The 22,042-nt window shown below is 43.3% G+C and overlaps 1 protein-coding gene across 6 annotated transcripts in view; it reads left to right on the top strand.

The window, feature by feature from the left end:
• The first annotated feature begins 287 nt into the window (after positions 1–287).
• LOC139546479 (putative nuclease HARBI1) overlaps positions 288–22,042 on the top strand; it is a 406,641-nt gene continuing 384,886 nt past the window's right edge. For 5 of the 6 annotated variants that reach the window (XM_071354898.1, XM_071354897.1, XM_071354894.1 and 2 more), the window contains exons 1-2: positions 288–612; positions 714–800. In XM_071354898.1, the coding sequence (XP_071210999.1) occupies positions 590–612; positions 714–800 (110 nt within the window). In that variant the 5' untranslated portion in view covers positions 288–589. Of the gene's footprint in view, positions 801–22,042 lie in introns of all 6 variants that reach the window. The other variant, XM_071354890.1, reaches the window with a different exon arrangement.

Below are 22,042 nucleotides of genomic sequence, written 5' to 3'. Positions count from 1 at the left end.
ACTTGGTCCAATTTATTGAATCAGTTATTGTTTTGTAGCGCAAACCGAGAGCAACACCTGTCAAACTCATAACACAGGGATGTCAATTCGCACAGGACTAGTATTATCAGAGGATTTAGTAGTTTGCCAAAAAACTGTAGGTTATTCTGGCTGGAATTGTTACTCTCCTGCCATGTCACTGATATATATGGCAGATTCGGATGGGACTAAAATGACAGATGTGGTGTTTTGTGCTAGTGGACATAATTGCATTACCCGACCTCCCCCAGTAAAACTAATCCCGTCCGAATAGGGCTCCTACATCTTTACAAATTAAGTCGATAGTCCTTCTTAATTCGCTCGATGGCGTTACGGAAACCGGTTTTATTGGCTAAATGTAGAAACTCCTATTTTGCTGCAAAAACAAAGAGAAATGGCTCGCTTTCAGGCCTTTTGGGCGGGTTTTGAGACATCGTTTGTTTAGTAGACATTTGATTTTGACCCTGGCAACCCTGCGTAGTAGGTTACATTACATGTGTGCAGGCAGCCAACGTCGCATCGGAATAAGAGCTCTCGACTCCTTGTTTGCTTGCGTAGTTAGGATAAATCTATGTGTTCGGATTTAGACTATATGTAAGGATGTCGTCCATAATTTAGTTTATCCTTTGAAACATTCCCGGGACGTTCCAGATGGAATGATAACTGGAACGTGCACTTTCACTTTTACTTACTAGCATACAGAAGTGTAAAACTCGGACCGAAGGAAATGGCAGTCAGCTTTTTTGGGAAAGTTATCATACCGTTTTTGGCTTATTTTCTCGGTGAGTAGCCTATACTAAGTTTTTCCCGGTTATTGATTTGCAGTAAAGTAATTTGTCCTTGACGTGGTCATTGTGCACTGTATCCCGAGCGGGGAGCCTTATTAGCCCGAGGTCTGTTCAGCCGCTCAGTCTGGTCCAGTCGATAATTAGTCATTCAGTAGTAACTTAACATGTTATAGTGTAACTCGTTATGACGGAATCCTGTAGTTTTTATTTTATTTTTACGAGGTGTGAAGATATTTCAAGTCCAGGCGATAACAAGCTAGACCAATAACTCGAGCTTGGTTCCCAAGTTTCTAAACCATACCTGTCACGCCCTGACCTTAGAGATCCCTTTTATTCTCTATTTTGGTTAGGTCAGGGTGTGACTAGGGTGGGTAGTCTATGTTTTCTATTTCTTTGTTGGCCTGGTATGGTTCCCAGAGGCAGCTGTCTATCGTTGTCTCTGATTGGGGATCATATTTAGGCAGCCTTTTCCCACCTCTTGTTTGTGGGGTCTTGTTTTGGTGTAGCTGCCTGTGAGCAGCCCAGAACGTCACGTTTTGTTTTCTTCTTTTTGTTTTTGGTGAGTTGCATATTTATTAAACATGAGGAACTCTAAGTACGCTGCGCCTTGGTCCATTCATTCAGACGATCGTGACAATACCAAACCATCTTTGGTATAGTGTCGCCATAATATTTGAATTGAGATAGTGCGATCATAATCGTTACGATATTTTAGCGATCCGCAGTAGAAGACGTCCTAAATACTCCACAGCCTTTAGATTAATATTCAGGCAGATGTTTGAGTACAGAATGAAATGTTGTAAACTTAACAGGCTAAACTTGCTGAGTACACTCCTTGAGAAAGGGGTTCCAACAGGGTTCTTTGGCTGTCACCAAAGGAGAATCCTTTTTGGTTCCATGTAAAACCCTCTGTGGAATGGATCCCAAAAAGGTTTTACCTAGACACAGAATCGGTTCAACCGAAACCAAAAAGGGTTCTCTTATGGGGACAGTGGAATAATCCTTTTAGGTTGTAGATAGGCCTACACTCTGATAAAAAGGTGCTATCTTGCAGTGGTGGTTCCGTGGTTTTCTGTAAAAAAAAAAAAAGTAAGTTGTGGTGGGGTGTTAAGATAATCAGAAATACTATGAAACATCCACACTTTTAGCACAAATTTGCGAGCAGGCAGAGGCATGTGTGATCACTCAACATTGACAGGACCGACAAAAAAAAGACATGCTCACATGCAAACAAAAGATAACGTGTCTAACTTGCACAGTTATGCAATTATTAGGAGACAAGATACAAACAGCTAATCCTGTCTACTATGTTCTGGCATTAATTTATTGAGGCAAGCAGATCAGAGATGTCAAGGTGGTACCCAAGCACATGCCATGTGTATATGTGACACACACAAATACACTACCAGTCAAATGTTTTACAACACCTACTCATTCAAGTTTTTTTTTACATGTATTTTTACGATTTTCTACATTGTAGAATAATAGTGAAGACATCAAAACTATGAAATAACACATATGGCATCATGTAGTAACCAAAAGTGTTAAACAAATCAACATTTATTTTGTATTTGAGATACTTAAAACAGCCACACTTTGCCTTGATGACAGCTTTGCAAACTCTTGGCATTCTCTACCAGCTTCACCTGGAATGCTTTTCCAACAGTCTTGAAGGAGTTCCCACTTATGCTGAGCACTTGTTGGATGCTTTTCATTCACTCTGCTGTTCTCATCCCAAACTTAAGTTGTGAACAATTGGTACATGTCCATTTTGATACTTTAGACTGGTTATACTCTGACAACTTAGTTGATGGGGAGATGACCAAAGATATTGTGAATTTGGCTAAAACATTGGTGGGTAACTGGGGGGGAAAGTGAAAGAACCCAATGATTTGCATTGTACCGCATATTATTCAAAACACTGCCAAGATGAGGGGTTTGACTGGGGTATTGATAAGCCTGATGTTTTACAACTCCTTAATATGTATGTACATACAGATTTGTGGGGATTACTGTGAAACTTAGTGTGACTCAGAAAGGGTTTTTCAGTGAAAATGGGAGTATTTGCAGAGCTGCCATGTATCAAGGGGGATTAATTGGAAACGCACATGGAGAGGTTCATTAATGTTAGAACCTAAGATTTCTACGTTATATATTGATTCTGTGAATATATGAGAATATATATATTTTTTAAATAATGATGAATTGTATGTGTACTAGAGATTTGATGAAGAATGATGGAACTAAATGATGAATAACATACTAACTTGCGCACCCAGACTTAGATGTACGTCGGGTTGGAAAATAGTAAATACAAGTTTTTAATGAGTTGGTCCCCTTTATGGATCAGTTGATAAGAGATAAGGTTAAAGCATTATATTATTGTCTAAATACTTATGGGATTTTTCTCGGTCTGGGAAATACATTTAGAGACACTGCCCTTAAGGTCTGAAAATGTATTTTTTAGCAGTAAGAGATGAGTTGCTATATTTATTGAATAGATCCTTTTCCCAGACAGTTACAGGGAATTAAGATGGAATCTCGACGAAACTTACGTTATTCAAAACCAAATTAGGGTTTCCATCAAACAAATGATCTTTGCGGAGCTAATGTGATGTACTAAAGTAATTTAAATATGTTGCATGAGAAAAGATAATTAGCTTTTATTACAAGGCACAAGATCTGGTTTTGAGTTAATGAATGTTGATTTAATTTGTTTGACTGTTATGACAGATCCCCTTTGCACATGTGGAAATCTCTGTGGAGAAACACTTGACTGAACTTTAAGGCTATTTTCTGGTAAATTGTGTCAGTATTACAGTATGTGCCAGATGGTAAGACTATAGACCGTTATAATTGCGTTATTTGCAGGATTTGTTTGTCATTTCAATAGCATTCGGTCTATGTTACGGACTGTTTCTGATTGTGGTTTCAACTATTGCCATGTTTTTTTCCTTTAGAAAATTTATAGCAGCCAGTGTTTTGTTTTAAGATATAAACTGGACAATTTTACAGCTTGCTTAGTTCGATTTTGAACAAATCTTTGATCGGCTGATAGAATAGGCTACTATCAAATCAAATTTGATTTGTCACATACACATGGTTAGCAGATGTTAATGGGAGTGTAGCGAAATGCTTGTGCTTTTAGTTCCGACAATGCAGTAATATCCAACGAGTAATCTAACCTAACAATTTCACAACAATTACCTTATACACACAAGTGTAAAGGAATGAATAAGAATATGTACATAAAAATATATGAATGAGTGATGGTATAGAATGGCATAGGCAAGATGCAGTGGATGGTATAGAGTACAGTATATACATATCAAGTTTATTTATTTTATTTTATATAGCCCTTCGTACATCAGCTAATATCTCGAAGTGCTGTACAGAAACCCAGCCTAAAACCCCAAACAGCAAGCAATGCAGGTGTAGAACCACGGTGGCTAGGAAAAACTCCCTAGAAAGGCCAAAACCTAGGAAGAAACCTAGAGAGGAACCAGGCTATGAGGGGTGGCCAGTCCTCTTCTGGCTGTGCCGGGTGGAGATTATAACAGAAGATGGCCAAGATGTTCAAATGTTCATAAATGACCAGCATGGTCAAATAATAATAATCACAGTAGTTATCAAGGGTGTAGCAAGTCAGCACCTCAGGAGTAAATGTCAGTTGGCTTTTCATAGCCGATCATTAAGAGTATCTCTACCGCTCCTGCGGTCTCTAGAGAGTTGAAAACAGCAGGTCTGGGACAGGTAGCACGTCCGGTGGACAGGTCAGGTTTACATAGCCGCAGGCAGAACAGTTGAAACTGGAACAGTAGCAAGGCCAGGTGGACTGGGGACAGCAAGGAGTCATCATGCCCAGTAGTCCTGACGCATGGTCCTAGGGCTCAGGTCCTCCGAGAGAGAGAAAGAAAGAGAGAAGGAGAGAATTAGAGAGAGCATACTTAAATTCACACAGGACACCGGATAAGACAGAAGTACTCCAGATATAACCAACTGACCCTAGCCCCCCAACACATAAACTACTGCAGCATAAATACTGGAGGCTAAATACAGGGCCAAACAGGAAGGATATAACCCCACCCACTTTGCCAAAGCACAGCCCCCGCACCACTAGAGGGATATCTTCAACCACCAACTTACAATCCTGAGACAAGGCCGAGTATAGCCCACAAAGATCTCCACCACAGCACAAACCAAGGCGGGGGCACCAACCCAGACAGGAAGATCACGTCAGTAACTCAACCCACTCAAGTGACGCACCCCTCCTAGGGACGGCATGAAAGAGCACCAGTAAGCCAGTGACTCAGCCCCCGTAATAGGGTTAGAGGCAGAGAATCCCAGTGGAGAGAGGGAAACCAGCCAGGCAGAGACAGCAAGGGCGGTTCGTTGCTCCAGAGCCTTTCCGTTCACCTTCACACTCCTGGGCCAGACTACACTCAATCATATGACCTACTGAAGAGATAAGTCTTCAGTAAAGACTTAAAGGTTGAGACCGAGTCTGCGTCTCTCACATGGGTAGGCAGACCATTCCATAAAAATGGAGATCTATAGGAGAAAGCCCTGCCTCCAGCTGTTTGCTTAGAAATTCTAGGGACAATTAGGAGGCCTGCGTCTTGTGACCATAGCGTACGTGTAGGTATGTACGGCAGGACCAACTCGGAAAGATAGGTAGGAGCAAGCCCATGTAACGCTTTATAGGTTAACAGTAAAACCTTGAAATCAGCCCTTGCCTTAACAGGAAGCCGGTGTAGGGAAGCTAGCACTGGAGTAATATGATCAAATTTCTTGGTTCTAGTCAGGATTCTAGCAGCCGTATTTAGCACTAACTGAAGTTTATTTAGTGCTTTTTCCAGGTAGCCGGAAAGTAAAGTATTGCAGTAATCTAACCTAGAAGTAACAAAAGCATGGCTTAATTTTTCTACATCATTTTTGGACAGAAAATTTCAGATTTTTGCAATGTTACGTAGATGGAAAAAAGCTGTCCTTGAAACAGTCTTGATATTTTCGTCAAAAGAGAGATCAGGGTCCAGAGTAACGCCGAGGTCCTTCACAGTTTTATTTGAGACGACTTTACAACCATCAAGATTAATTGTCAGATTTAACAGAAGATCTCTTTATTTCTTGGGACCTAGAACAAGCATCTCTGTTTTGTCCGAGTTTAAAAGTAGAACGTTTTCAGCCATCCACTTCCTTATGTCTGAAACACAGGCTTCTAGCGAGGGCAATTTTGGGGCTTCACCATGTTTCATTGAAATGTACAGCTGTGTGTCATCCGCATAGCAGTGGAAGTTAACATTATGTTTTCGAATTACATCCCCAAGAGGTAAAATATTTAGTGAAAACAATAGTGGTCCTAAAACGGAACCTTGAGGAACACCGAAATGTACAGTTGATTTGTCAGAGGACAAACCATTCACAGAGACAAACTGATATCTTTCCGACAGATAAGATCTAAACCAGGCCAGAACTTGTTCGTGTAGACCAATTTGGGTTTCCAGTCTCTCCAAAAGAATGTGGTGATCGATGGTATCAAAGGCAGCACTAAGGTCTAGTAGCACGAGGACAGATGCAGAGCCTCGGTCTGACGCCATTAAAAGGTAATTTACCACCTTCACAAGTGCAGTCTCAGTGCTATGATGGGGTCTAAAACCAGACTGAAGCATTTTGTATACATTGTTTGTCTTCAGGAAGGCAGTGAGTTGCTGCGCAACAGCTTTTTCATTTTTTTTTGAGAGGAATGGAAGATTCGATATAGGCCGATAGTTTTTTATATTTTTGGGGTCAAGGTTTGGCTTTTTCAAGAGAGGCTTTATTACTGCCACTTTTAGTGAGTTTGGTACACATCCGGTGGATAGAGAGCCGTTTATTATGTTCAACATAGGAGGGCCAAGCACATGAAGCAGCTCTTTCAGTAGTTTAGTTGGAATAGGATCCAGTATGCAGCTTGAAGGTTTAGAGGCCATGATTATTTTCATCATTGTGTCAAGAGATATAGTACTAAAACACTTAAGTGTCTCTCTTGATCCTAGGTCCTGGCAGAGTTGTGCAGACTCAGGACAGCTGAGCTTTGGAGGAATACACAGATTTAAAGAGGGGTCGTAATTTGCTTTCTAATGATCATGATCTTTTCCTCAAAGAAGTTCATGAATTTATTACTGCTGAAGTGAAAGCCATCCTCACTTGGGGAATGCTGCTTTTTAGTTAGCTTTGCAACAGTATCAAAAAGACATTTAGGATTGTTCTTATTTTCCTCAATTAAGTTGGAAAAGTAGGATGATCGAGCAGCAGTGAGGGCTCTTCGATACTGCACGGTACTGTCTTTCCAAGCTAGTCGGAAGACCTCCAGTTTGGTGTGGCGCCATTTCCGTTCCAATTTTCTGGAAGCTTGCGTCATAGCTCGGGTATTTTCTGTGTACCAGGGAGCTAGTTTCTTATGACAAATGTTTTTAGTGTTTAGGGGTGCAACTGCATCTAGGGTATTGCACGAGGTTAAAATGAGTTCCTCAGTTAGGTGGTTAACTTATTTTTGTCCTCTGATGTCCTTGGGTAGGCAGAAGGAGTCTGGAAGGGCATCAAGGAACCTTTGTGTTGTCTGAGAATTTATAGCACGACTTTTGATGCTCCTTGGTTGGGGTCTGAGCAGATTATTTGTTGCGATTGCAAACGTAATAAAATGGTGGTCCGATAGTCCAGGTTTATGAGGAAAAACATTAAGATCTACAACATCTATTCCATGGGACAAAACTAGGTCCAGAGTATGACTGTGGCAGTGAGTAGGTCCAGAGACATGTTGGACAAAACCCACTGAGTCGATGATGGCTCCAAAAGCCTTTTGGAGTGGGTCTGTGGACTTTTCCATATGAATATTAAAATCACCAAAAATTAGAATATTATCTGCTATGACTACAAGGTCCGATAGGAATTCAGGGAACTCAGTGAGGAACGCTGTATATGGCCCAGGAGGCCTGTAAACAGTAGCTATAAAAAGTGATTGAGTAGGCTGCATAGATTTCATGACTAGAAGCTCAAAAGACGAAAACGTCATTTTTTTTTGTAAATTGAAATTTGCTATCGTAAATGTTAGCAACACCTCCGCCTTTGCGGGATGCACGGGGGATATGGTCACTAATGTAACCAGGAGGTGAGGCCTCATTTAACACAGTAAATTCATCAGGCTTAAGCCATGTTTCAGTCAGGCCAATCACATCAAGATTATGATCAGTGATTAGTTCATTGACTATAACTGCCTTTGAAGTGAGGGATCTAACATTAAGTAGCCCTATTTTGAGATGTGAGGTATCACGATCTCTTTCAATAATGGCAGGAATGGAGGAGATCTTTATCCTAGTGAGATTGCTAAGGCGAACACCGCCATGTTTAGTTTTGCCCAACCTAGGTCGAGGCAACAGACACAGTCTCAATGGGGATAGCTGAGCTGACTACACTGACTATGCTAGTGGCAGACTCCACTAAGCTGGCAGGCTGGCTAACAGCCTGCTGCCTGGCCTGCACCCTATTTCATTGTGGAGATAGAGGAGTTAGAGCCCTGTCTATGTTGGTAGATAAGATGAGAGCACCCCTCCAGCTAGGATGGAGTCCGTCACTCCTCAGCAGGCCGGCTTGGTCCTGTTTGTGGGTGAGTCCCAGAAAGAGGGCCAATTATCTACAAATTCTATCTTTTGGGAGGGGCAGAAAACAGTTTTCAACCAGCGATTGAGTTGTGAGACTCTGCTGTAGAGCTCATCACTCCCCCTAACTGGGAGGGGGCCAGAGACAATTACTCGATGCCGACACATCTTTCTAGCTGATTTACACGCTGAAGCTATGTTGCGCTTGGTGACCTCTGACTGTTTCATCCTAACATCGTTGGTGCCTACGTGGATAACAATATCTCTATACTCTCTACACTCGCCAGTTTTAGCTTTAGCCAGCACCATCTTCAGATTAGCCTTAACGTCGGTAGCCCTGCCCCCTGGTAAACAGTGTATGATCGCTGGGTGATTCGTTTTAAGTCTAATACTGCGGGTAATGGAGTCGCCAATGACTAGGGTTTTCAATTTGTCAGAGCTAATGGTGGGAAGCTTCGGCGTCTCAGACCCCGTAACGGGAGGAGTAGAGACAAGAGAAGACTCGGCCTCAGACTCCGACTCGCTACTTAATGGGGAAAACCGGTTGAAAGTTTCTGTCGGCTGAATGAGCAACACCAGTCGAGCATTCCTACAGCATTTCTGAATGGACGAATGGATTTTATTTGGTTCATGACATGTTAATTTCATGGACATTTAATAAGTGTGAAACAGAGGTTGTTATTAATAATATAGAGTAATATTGTTTGGGTACACTGAAATGAAAACAATGCCTTTTAATAATTTGAATGGACATTTGTATTTATTTTTTATTTTATTTTACCTTTATTTAACCAGGTAGGCTAGTTGAGAACAAGTTCTCATTTACAACTGTGACCTGGCCAAGATAAAGCAAAGCAGTTTGACACAGACAACAACACAGAGTTACACATGGAATAACATGGAATAAACAATAAACAAGCCAATAACACAATAAACAAGTCAATGACACAGTAGAAAAAAAGAAAGTCTATATACAGTGTGCGCAAAAGGCATGAGGAGGTAGGCAATAAATAGGCCATAGGAGCGAATAATTACAATTTAGCAGATTAACACTGGAGAGATAAATGAGGAGATGATGATGTGCAAGTAGAGATACTGGTGTGCAAAAGAGCAGAAAAGTAAATAAAAATAGTATGGGAATGAGGTAGGTAGATTGGTAGATTAAGCCTTCAAGCTGCATACTGGATCCTATTCCTACTAAACTGCTGAAGGAGCTGCTTCCTGTGCTTGGCCCTCCTATGTTGAACATAATAAACAGCTCTCTATCCACCGGATGTGTACCAAACTCACTAAAAGTGGCAGTGATAAAGCCTCTCTTGAAAAAGCCAAACCTTGACCCGGAAAATATAAAAAACTATCGGCCTATATCGAATCTTCCATTCCTCTCAAAGATTTTAGAAAAAGCTGTTGCGCAGCAACTCACTGCCTTTCTGAAGACAAATAATGTATACGAAATGCTTCAGTCTGGTTTTAGACCCCATCATAGCACTGAGACTGCACTTGTGAAGGTGGTAAATGACCTTTTAATGGCGTCAGACCGAGGCTCTGCATCTGTCCTCGTGCTACTAGACCTTAGTGCTGCCTTTGACACCATCGATCACCACATTCTTTTGGAGAGACTGGAAACCCAAATTGGTCTACACGGACAAGTTCTGGCCTGGTTTAGATCTTACCTGTCGGAAAGATATCAGTTTGTCTCTGTGAATGGTCTGTCCTCTGACAAATCAACTGTACATTTCGGTGTTCCTCAAGGTTCCGTTTTAGGACCACTATTGTTTTCACTATGTATTTTACCTCTTGGGGATGTTATTCGAAAACATAATGTTAACTTTCACTGCTATGCGGATGACACACAGCTGTACATTTCAATGAAACATGGTGAAGCCCCAAAATTGCCCTCGCTAGAAGCCTGTGTTTCAGACATAAGGAAGTGGATGGCTGAAAACTTTCTACTTTTAAACTCGGACAAAACAGAGATGCTTGTTCTAGGTCCCAAGAAACAAAGAGATCTTCTGTTAAATCTGACAATTCATCTTGATGGTTGTAAAGTTGTCTCAAATAAAACTGTGAAGGACCTCGGCGTTACTCTTGACCCTGATCTCTCTTTTGACGAACATATCAAGACTGTTTCAAGGACAGCTTTTTTCCATCTACGTAACATTGCAAAAATCAGAAATTTTCTGTCCAAAAATGATGCAGAAAAATTAATCCATGCATTTGTTACTTCTAGGTTAGACTACTGCAATGCTCTACTTTCCGGCTACCCGGATAAAGCACTAAATAAACTTCAGTTAGTGCTAAATACGGCTGCTAGAATCCTGACTAGAACCAAGAAATTTGATCATATTACTCCAGTGCTAGCTTCCCTACACTGGCTTCCTGTTAAGGCAAGGGCTGATTTCAAGGTTTTACTGTTAACCTATAAAGCGTTACATGGGCTTGCTCCTACCTATCTTTCCGAGTTGGTCCTGCCGTACATACCAATACGTACGCTACGGTCACAAGACGCAGGCCTCCTAATTGTCCCTAGAATTTCTAAGCAAACAGCGGGAGGCAGGGCTTTCTCCTATAGATCTCCATTTTTATGGAACAGTCTGCCTACCCATGTGAGAGACGCAGACTCGGTCTCAACCTTTAAGTCTTTACTGAAGACTTATCTCTTCAGTAGGTCATATGATTGAGTGTAGTCTGGCCCAGGAGTGTGAAGGTGAACGGAAAGGCTCTGGAGCAACGAACCGCCCTTGCTGTCTCTGCCAGGCCGGTTCCCCTCTCTCCACTGGGATTCTCTGCCTCTAACCCTGTTACAGGGGCTGAGTCACTGGCTTGCTGGTGCTCTTTCATGCCGTCCCTAGGAGGGGTGCGTCACTTGAGTGGGTTGAGTTACTGACGTGATCTTCCTGTCTGGGTTGGCGCCCCCCCTTGGTTTGTGCTGTGGTGGAGACCTTTGTGGGCTATACTCGGCCTTGTCTCAGGATTGTAAGTTGGTGGTTGAGGATTTCCCTCTAGTGGTGCGGGGGCTGTGCTTTGGCAAAGTGGGTGGGGTTATATCCTTCCTATTTGGCCCTGTCCGGGGGTTTCTTCGGATGGGGCCACAGTGTCTCCTGACCGCTCCTGTCTCAGCCTCCAGTATTTATGCTGCAGTAGTTTGTGTCGGGGGGCTAGGGTCAGTTGGTTACCTGGAGTACTTCTCCTGTCTTATCCAGTGTCCTGTGTGAATTTAAGTATGCTCTCTCTAATTCTCTCGTTCTCTCTGAGAACCTGAGCCCTAGGACCATACGTCAGGACTACCGGGCATGATGACACCTTGCTGTCCCCAGTCCGCCTGGCCTTGCTGCTATTCCAGTTTCAACTGTTCTGCCTGCGGTTACGGAACCCCTACCTGTCCCAGACCTGCTGTTTTCAACTCTTAATGATCGGCTATGAAAAGCCAACTGAGATTTATTCCTGATTATTATTTGACCATGCTTGTCATTTATGAACATTTTGAAAATCTTGGCTCTCTCTAATTTTCTCCTTCTCTCTTTCTTTCTCTCGGAGGACCTGAGCCCTAGGACCATACGTCGGGACTACCGGCCGTGGTGACTCCTTGCTGTCCCCAGTCCGCCTGGCCTTGCTGCTATTCCAGTTTCAACTGTTCTGCCTGCGGTTATGGAACCCCTACCTGTCCCAGACCTGCTGTTTTCAACTCTTAATGATCGGCTATGAAAAGCCAACTGAGATTTATTCCTGATTATTATTTGACCATGCTTGTCATTTATGGAAATTTTGAAAATCTTGGCTCTCTCTAATTTTCTCCTTCTCTCTTTCTTTCTCTCGGAGGACCTGGGCCCTAGGACCATGCGTCGGGACTGCCGCCCGTGGTGACTCCTTGCTGTCCCCAGTCCGCCTGGCCTTGCTGCTATTCCAGTTTCAGCTGTTCTGCCTGCGGTTATGGAACCGCCACCTGTCCCAGACCTGTTGTTTTTCAACTCTTGATGATCGGCTATGAAAAGCCAACTGAAAATTATTCATGATTATTATTTGACCATGCTTGTCACTTATGAACATTTTTGAACATCTTGGCATAGTTCTGTTATAATCTCCACCCGGCACAGCCAGAAGAGGACTGGCCACCCCTCATAGCCTGGTTCCTCTCTAGGTTTCTTCCTAGGTTTTGGCCTTTCTAGGGAGTTTTTCCTAGCCACCGTGCTTCTACACCTGCATTACTAGCTGTTTGGGGTTTTAGGCTGGGTGTCTGTACAGCACTTCGAGATATTAGCTGATGTACGAAGGGCTATATAAAATAAAATTGATTGAAAAAATTGATTGATAGATTGGGTGGGCTATTTACAGATGGACTATGTACAGCTTTTACAATTCGTTCCAGTCACTGGCAGCAGAGAACTGGAAGGAAAGGCGGCCAAATAAGGTGTTGGCTTTGGGGATGATCAGTTAGATATACCTGCTGGAACGTGTGCTATGGGTGGGTGTTGGTATTGTGACCTGTGAGCTGAGTTAAGGCGGGGCTTTACCTAGCATAGACTTATAGATGACCTGGAGCCAGTGGGTCTGGTGACGAATATGTAGCGAGGGCCAGCCGAGTAGAGCATACAGGTCGCAGTGATGGGTGGTATAAGGTGATTTGTTAACAAAACGGATGGCACTGTGATAGACTGCATCCAGTTTGCTGAGTAGAGTATTGGAAGCTATTTTGTAGATGACATTGCCGAAGTCGAGGATCGGTAGGATAGTCAGTTTTACGGCGTGAGTGAAGGAGGCTTTGTTGCGAAAATGGAAAGCCGATTCTAGATTTGATTTTGGATTGGAGATGTTTAATATGAGGAGAGTTTACAGTCTAGCCAGACACCTAGGTATTTATAGTTGTCCACATATCCTAGGTCAGAACCGTCCAGGGTGGTGATGCTAGTCGGACAGGCGGGTGCGGGCAGCGAACGGTTGAAGAGCATGCATTTGGTTTTACTAGCGTTTAAGAGCAGTTGGAGGCCACGGAAGGAGGCGTTTATGGCATTGAAGCTCGTTTGGAGGTTAGTTAGCGCAGTGTCCAAGGAAGGTCCAGAAGTATACAGAATGGTGTCGTCTGCTTAGAGGTGGATCAGGGAATCACCCGCAGCAAGAGCGACATCATTGATATATACAGAGAAAAGAGTCGGCCCGAGAATTTAACCCTGTGGCACCCCCATAGAGACTACCAGAGGTCTGGACAACAGGCCCTCCGATTTGACACACTGAACTCTGTCTGAAAAGTAGTTGGTGAACCAGGCGAGGCAGTCATTAGAGAAACCAAGGCTATTGAGTCTGCCGATAAGAATACGGTGATTGACAGAGTCGAAAGCCTTGGCCAGGTCGATGAAGACGGCTGCACAGTACTGTCTTTTTTCGATGGCGGTTATGATATTGTTTAGTACCTTGAGTGTGGCTGAGGTACACCCGTGACCGGCTCGGAAACCGGATTGTACAGCGGAGAAGGTACGGTGGGATTCAAAATGGTCAGCGATCTGTTTATTAACCTGGCTTTCGAAGACTCTAGAAAGGCAGGGCAGGATGGATATAGGTCTATAGCAGTTTGGGTCTAGAGTGTCACCCCCTTTGAAGAGTGGGATGACCGCGGCATCTTTCCAATCTTTAGGGATCTCGGACGATACGAAAGAGAGATTGAACAGGCTGGTAATAGGGGTTGCTACAATGGCGGCGGATAGTTTTAGAAAGAGAGGGTCCAGATTGTCTAGCCCAGCTGATTTGTACGGGTCCATGTTTTGCAGCTCTTTCAGAACATATGCTATCTGGATTTGGGTGAAGGAGAAGCGGGGGAGGCTCGTGCGAGTAGCTGCGGGGGGGGTGGGGCGACGGGGGGGGGGGGGGGGCGAAGGGGGGGTTCAGTTGGCCGGGATTGGAGTAGCCAGGAGGAAAGCATGGCCAGCCGTAGAGAAATGCTTATTGAAATTTTCGATTATCATGGATTTATCGGTGGTGACCGCGTTACCTAGCCTCAGTGCAGTCGGCAGCTGGGAGGAGGTGCTCTTGTTCTCCGTGGACTTTACAGTGTCCCAAAACTTTTTGGAGTTAGAGCTACAGGATGCAAATTTCTGCTTGAAAAAGCTAGCCTTTGCTTTCCTGACTGACTGCGTGTATTGGTTCCTGATTTCCCTGAACAGTTGCATATCGTGGAGACTGTTCGATGCTATTGCAGTACGACACAGGATGTTTTTGTGCTGGTCAAGGGCAGTCAGGTCTGGAGTGAAACAAGGGCTTTATCTGTTCTTAGTTCTGCATTTTTTGAAAGGGGCATGCTTATCTAAAATGGTGAGGAAATTACTTTTAAAGAATGACCAGGCATCCTCGACTGACGGGATGAGGTCAATATCTTTCCAGGATACCCAGGCCAGGTCGATTAGAAAGGCCTGCTCGCAGAAATGTTTTTGGGAGCGTTTGACAGTGATGGGGGGTGGTCGCTGAGATCCTGATTGAAAACAGCAGAGGTGTATTTGGAGGGCAAGTTGGTCAGGATAATGTCTATGAGGGTGCCCATGTCTACGGATTTATTGTTGTACCTGGTGGGTTCCTTGATAATTTGTATGAGATTGAGGGCATCTAGCTTAGATTGTAGGACTCCTAGGGTGTTAAGCATATCCCAGTTTAGGTCACCTAACAGAACGAATTCTGAAGCTAGATGGGGGGCGATCAATTCACATATGGTGTCCAGGGCACAGCTGGGAGCGGAGGGGAGTCGATAACAGGCGGCATCAGTGAGAGACTTATTTCTGGAGAGAATAATATTTAAAATTAGAAGTTCGACCTGTTTGGGTATAGACCTGGAAAGTATGACAGAACTTTGCAGGCTATCTCTGCAGTAGATTGCAACTCCTCCCCCTTTGGCAGTTCTATCTTGACGGAAAATGTTGCAGTTGGGTATGGAAATCTCAGAATTTTTGGTGGCCTTCCTAAGCCAGGATTCAGACATGGCAAGGACATCAGGGTTGGCGGAGTGTGCTAAAGCAGTGAGTAAAACAAACTTAGGGAGGAGGCTTCTGATGTTATTAGTTATTGGTGGTTTTTGGATAGACTACTAATGCCATGTTGTTAGTCCGCTGGTGTGTGAGTCGTGCTCGCTGGGCTATATATCGGGCTGTAAGGGATGCAGTAACGGGAACTGGCCTGGCAATTTTTGTTTGTTTTTGCTATACGGTTTAAAAATACCCACTCACAACACAATTGTTATGAATATTTGTTAGTGGTGTTAATGTGTTTGACTTATTGAGCGGACTATTTCCTTTGTGAGTTTTCACAGGTTAGTGCCGAGGTATCTTAAAGGGGCACACGCATGGAATTTTCTGAAGTTTTTATTTTCAGTTTTAATTGAACATGTACATTTTTTTTATAAGAAATGTCCGGTAAACGTACTGTTAACATGGGATACGAAATGTATGAACTGTTTGACTGTTTTTCATTAATTAGTCTAATTTAGTAAGAAACACTTCTTTAAAGGGTTTGTATGACCTCTGTCCTGACTTTCTAGTGTGGTTTGATCACCCTCACTGGAAAGTCATTAGGATGAGGAATTTTAAGGTCATTTGAAATACTGATTTGAAGGTCATTAGTAATACTGATAATTAACCCTTTCACACGTACCATCACACGGTTGTGATCATTCTACAGTAGTCCCTGAAGCGTACGATCACACCCGTGTGATTAGAACGAATATTTAGAACGGACAGTTTCGAATGACGCAACAATCAGCATTTGAGCTGGCCACACTTTTTTCAGAAACTATTTACACAAACACAGTCCTTACAAAGTTATGTCCACAATGTGAGCAGTTTATTTTTGGATGCAATGTTCAGATATTCACAGAAGTATCTATAGCATAACACAATCATCCAAACCGTTAAACTGTAGTCTACATTTGTCCTAGCGCTAACTGAGGAAAGATTGACGCAACACAAGCGGTCATATTTGTATAACTCTCGGGTGACAAACTGCATTATGAATTAACTAATAGCAATTACTATTTATAATTAGTAATTAATAATGAAACCCCACCTCTTTAAGGAATACCTAGGATAGGATAAAGTAATCCTTCTAACCCCCCCCCTTAAAAGAGTTAGATGCACTATTGTAAAGTGGTTGTTCCACTGGATATCATAAGGTGAATGCACCAATTTGTAAGTCGCTCTGGATAAGAGCGTCTGCTAAATGACTTAAATGTAAAATGTAAATGTAATTAATCACATCACGGGTGAGCTCACCATTGATCTAAATAATTGAGTAAAACACTTTCTAGAAATCGAAAGTAACCCGAAGATGATTTGTTTCAGCGCGCCGCCATGCTTTTTTTCCTCACAGAAACCAACGATAAGATGAGAAGACAAGATGAGTTTGGTCTGTTTATAGTATGCATTTTGAAGGGGTGTGTCGTCTACCATCGTTCACATCCAACCATTCACTTCCTGAAGTTCTCAAAAAATGAGTGAACATTTACTCTCTTCATTTTGTTATAGCATCTTTGGTCCGACAGACAATTATGTGAAACCCAGAATGCATTGTATGTCAACCAACATGGGCTCCACACACATAGCTGTATATCAATAGTTACCACACAAAACATTTTCTGATAGTGATTTATTGATACAAATGGTACGTGCTGGCTGTCAATCACGTAACCTCTCACTCCCACTCTAAGCCATTCAGTGTTATGTATGTAGATAGTGAGCTAAGCTGTAGCATTAGCAATGTCTTTCAAAAGGAGACAACTCACAAATGCAGAAATTCTTGATAATTTTGTAAAATTCTGACAATGAGTCTGAGTGTGAAAGTCAGGAATCAGATTCTGACAGTGACAGTGAGGAGCTGCCCCCCAGCCATTGAGAACCCTGCATCTGAGGACCCCTTGTCCACTGACAAAGTCCCGTTCCCTTTGAAGATGCTGGTGGTGATGGAGGCAGACCGACAGTGGATGAAGTACAGGAGTTCTGTGGTAGCTGGAAGGCTGCCAGCAATTTTAACCTTCCTGGCCCTGCTGTTTGCTTTGATGAGTCCCAGTCTGGAGTGTAACGCTCCTTACCATTTCCATCTGAGGCAGAGTGCTTCAAGTTGTTTCTGACAGAGGAGCTGGTGGGAGACATAGTAGAGACCAATTACTATGCCTTGGAGCTACAGGAGAAGAGAGCCAGGAGTGGGGGGACAACCACAATTAGTGAAATGTATACCTTCTTGGTGACAGTCCTCATGGGGATAGTAAAGAGGAACTCCCTAAGAGAATACTGGAGGACAGATCCTATGTTTGCAACTCCCTTCTTTGCCACCCTCTTTTCCCAAGACTGCTTCCTAGTTCTGGTGCGATGACTGCATTTCATCAACAATGCTACTGCCGTCCTAAATGACCCGTTAAACAAAATAAGAAATGTCAACAGCTGGCAGTAAAGTGGCATGACAAACAAGACGTCCATGTCCTCTCCACTGTCCATACAGCAACCATGTCGGCCACAGGGAAGGTGGACCACCTGATGGAAGAGAGAAAAATCAAACCAGACTGCGTGCTTGACTATAACCTCAAAATGGGGGCAGTGGTTAAGGCGGCCATAATAAACAAACAAGTCACAAGGACTAGACGGGGAACTGCCGGACGCCAGGTCAGCAGGAATTAACACCCTTTGCAAGGACGTTAAAATTCACATTTCTCCCGCTCTCACTCGAGACCCCATCCAGGGCCCGCTTGATCAAGAAAAAAGCCCAAAGGCTTTGTCTATAGACTCTGATACAAAGGTTGCGATGAAAAAGGTCAAAAGCTTTGCTAAAGCCAAGTCAACTCAAAATCAGAAAAGTCTTTCTGCTTTCACCTTGAACAGAAATAGCACCTCACGTCGTTGCGAACGACCATTCCACTTTGTGGGGAATATGTCCACTAAACGCGACTCTAAACAGTCATACCTGGAAACAGTCCTGGAGAACTGCTTAACTTGTCATGCGCTAATTGGGTGTGACAATATCTGTTATCTCTCAAACATTGTTCAATGATCTCAAAAGGGCTTTGAAGCCAACTAAACGTTGGTTAAAAGTGGAACGATGCGACACTACACTTCAAGGTTTCACTCAGACTACCTCGCCTCTCACATTGAGAGTCATGCTGAAACTACACTTCTAGGACGTATCGCTTGTTCACCCTGTGTATGTTACCAGCCTCGAATCTGAACCTCTACTACTTGGAGCAGACTTGATGGATTGGTTACTCCCACGGATGGATTGGAAAACCAACCATGTATGGTCACAGGCCACAGTGCCTTCTCCACTGACCACACTGTCTTCCCCTAACGCTAGCTGCAACCCAGTCACCCACGAGGGGTATCTGTCGAAAGCAACCATTGGGGAAAAGATGTTTCGAAACCTCTTGGTACAGAATCGGATCCAAGGAGATATTACGATATCTCGACACATCCCATCAGCAAACTTGATTGACCATTCTTTTCATGATTTCGAGCTAGCTGCCTCTGGGAATGAGCAACTTCCCTCCACACAGTCGTGCAATAGAGATTAACTTCTCTTGCCCTTCGGACACTTCCGCAAGCACTGCAGCCATCCCAAGAAGAAAAACGTTGATGTGCAGAGTGTACTCTGCTTCCGATGATACATCTTCCGCTTTGTGGGGGACTGTCACCCCTTACAATGACACTAATGGCGTCAGTCCAGCAATTGAGCCGATGACTCCCACTGGTGAAACACTTTGCGATATCACAGACAGGTAACCTCGTCTCAGTTCACAGGTACTGAAAAGGTTGCCACATGCGGACGCTGTGGTGACTGACAGGCCTCGACAGCCACTGAGCGTTGTGAAGCACAAACACCAGGAGATTTGGTTGAAAGGTTACAGCCATTCTCATAACAACGCGGCCACTGACAACTGACAACATAGGGTCCAAACTTTTCGTTTGCGCCTTGGATACCAACACCACCCGCTGGTGGGGGGGATGGGGGGGGGAGACACAAAGAGGGGGAATAGTAGCCCAGACCCATGATGAGCCTCATCGAGGCCGGTAAGGGGGTCGAGACTACGTGCACCACCGTACGAGGCCACCAGAGCATAAAACAAATCTAGTTGTAAACTCCCCTATGAGAACAGTGAGGAGCAGACGGGGATTATCTTAGAACACATCTAAGATATTACTGAGGTGAACCATACTCCAAAATAAATGGCAACAATAATCATTCCTTGCCATGTGTAGTAGCCACTACAAGACAACTATTAAAAGGCTCTAATCATGTGTTACTGTAGGATAACATTTCAGAATAAATATGTAGGACAACTGGTCCCCTTGAGTACAGTACCAATACCACAGTCAGTCCAGCAACACTCAGTAAGAGGATTAGAGACCTCACAAGTCAAATTGCTATTGATAATAGCGACAGAAAAGTTAGCAGTCACTCAGATTGCAAAACAATTAAGGGAATCTCCAGAACACTCTTCTGATGGTCAACACGCATGCCACGTTTAAATAGAACCCTCCATTCAGGAGAAAAGTTATTAGACGTCTTGAACCATGACCACACCGCGTACGACTGGTTCAGTGCTTAGAGAGTACTTCCGTCGTAAGGTTAGCTCCTCCGTGGATAACATAACTATGAAGTAGACTTCTTCATACCTATCGCCACTACAATAGTGGGAGACACAGTGACTTGTAGTAAAACCACTACAGACTCCCTCGACACCAATTCTGACTGACCTCCAGGCATTGACCCTGAAAATTACCTGATTACGTCAGACTCATTCTGAACAAGTTGTAGTCTACCAGGATACTTGGTTTTCTTCCCTCGACATGCACACAATTGTGTAAGCATAAACGCACATGTACAATGGAACATCCAATTAGGATTTATGCTAGGATCACTTAAGGGTCCGAGCAAAATACCAGCCTTAGTAAAGTTGAACATTTACTTTGAGGCCTTTGACTCTACAGCTACAGTACTCACCAGTTTTCTTCCCAGAAGTCCATAGGTCATCTCTGTAGACTGCCCAAAACTAGTGCCTTATAGCTGTAGACGTAACATGTAGTTATCAACTTAGGATAGTGCCCTAAGCAACACACTGCAAATTAGGAAAGCCCCAAATATGACATTAGACAATGCCATGATAGGGTCATTTTGCCAAGACCATGGACGTATATAGAATACAGTCCAATTAGATGATTAAGGTGGCATAACTATATATATTTTTTGCTTATGCTTTCATTCATTTTGTTTCATTTCCTTCAGCACTTAGAAAGTGATAGAGCCACAAAAAACTTCCCCATACAACCATCAGTTAGTGCCACAACGCCGCTCATTTGGGAGGAAATGTAATGATTTATTTCATGAGTGTGTGTGCGTTGTTAACATCTGCCTAAGTTACTGCCCAGATCTTCCAGTCTGGACGACCAAACGACGGGTCCGGAACGGCGATCCCAATGAGGACATCCACTGCCCAACCTTGGAGCGGACTTCTTAATTTGCAGACACCCTGACCGGGCCGACCACCAGAGGGGGATTGCAACGGCGGTTCCCCAACCTGGACATCCCCTGGCCATTCCTGTGATGCTTTGCAGCTTCCAAAAACCCTACCAAGATAGACCACCAGAGGGGGGACTGCAACAGCGATCACCAACTGTACATCTGCTGCCAAGCCTTGGAGCGGACTTCTTCATTCGCAGAAACCTTACCCAGGTCAACTACCAGAGGGGGATCACAATGATGGTCCACAACCAGGACAACTCACTGTCATTCTTATGTTGGTTTGCAACGTGCAGGTTAATCGCAAGATCGAACCCAACAAGGGGGGACTGTCATGACGTTGCCCTGTTGGTGAGGTTCTCTCTGGCACCAAAAGTTTAAAAAAAGTGTTGATAGGGGACAGAATGCGGTTGGATCATCAATAATTGGCATATATATTACTCTTACACAATTTCCACGTGGGCGAGGATATTGGAAATTTAATCAAAGCCTACTAGATGATAAATTGTTTAGAACTAGGACAGAAGAATTTATAACTGACTTTTTCAGACATAACATAGGTACAGCAGATCCCTGTATTGTATGGGACACTTTTAAGTGTGCCTTTAGAGGCCATGCAATTCAGAACTCATCTATAAAACAAAAGCAATTTAGATCAAAAGAGTCCATATTAACAAAGGAAATTGAAGGACTACCAGTACAGTTAGATAGCAATAGATGCACAGAATAAGTTAGAGGAAAAACAAAAAGAAATGGAGGAACTTATTCAAGAAAGGTCCAGTGTAATATATTATAAAAATAAAACCGAACTGGATGGAATATGGGGGAAAATGCACCAAATTCTTTTTCAAAGTATTAAAACTTGTTACAAATTATGGAGTCACGCATGATTCACCAAATTATATTTTGAAAGAGGAAGTAAAGTACTTTAAGAATACGTTTTCGTTTCAGGCTCCTCCATCTCCACTAACTGAAACTAATTGTATGGATTTTTTTCCTAATAATAATGTAAAATTAACATCTGTACAGAAAGACTCATGTGAAGGCCAAATTACAGAGGAGGAACTGCTTGATGCAATTGGGGCCTTTAAAGATGGGAAAACTCCAGGGCTTGATGGCATACCAGTG

The sequence above is a fragment of the Salvelinus alpinus genome, chromosome 20 (genome assembly GCF_045679555.1).
Source record: "Salvelinus alpinus chromosome 20, SLU_Salpinus.1, whole genome shotgun sequence".
In the NCBI taxonomy this organism is placed as follows: Eukaryota; Metazoa; Chordata; class Actinopteri; order Salmoniformes; family Salmonidae; genus Salvelinus; species Salvelinus alpinus.
This window is presented reverse-complemented; position numbering and strand designations above follow the sequence as displayed.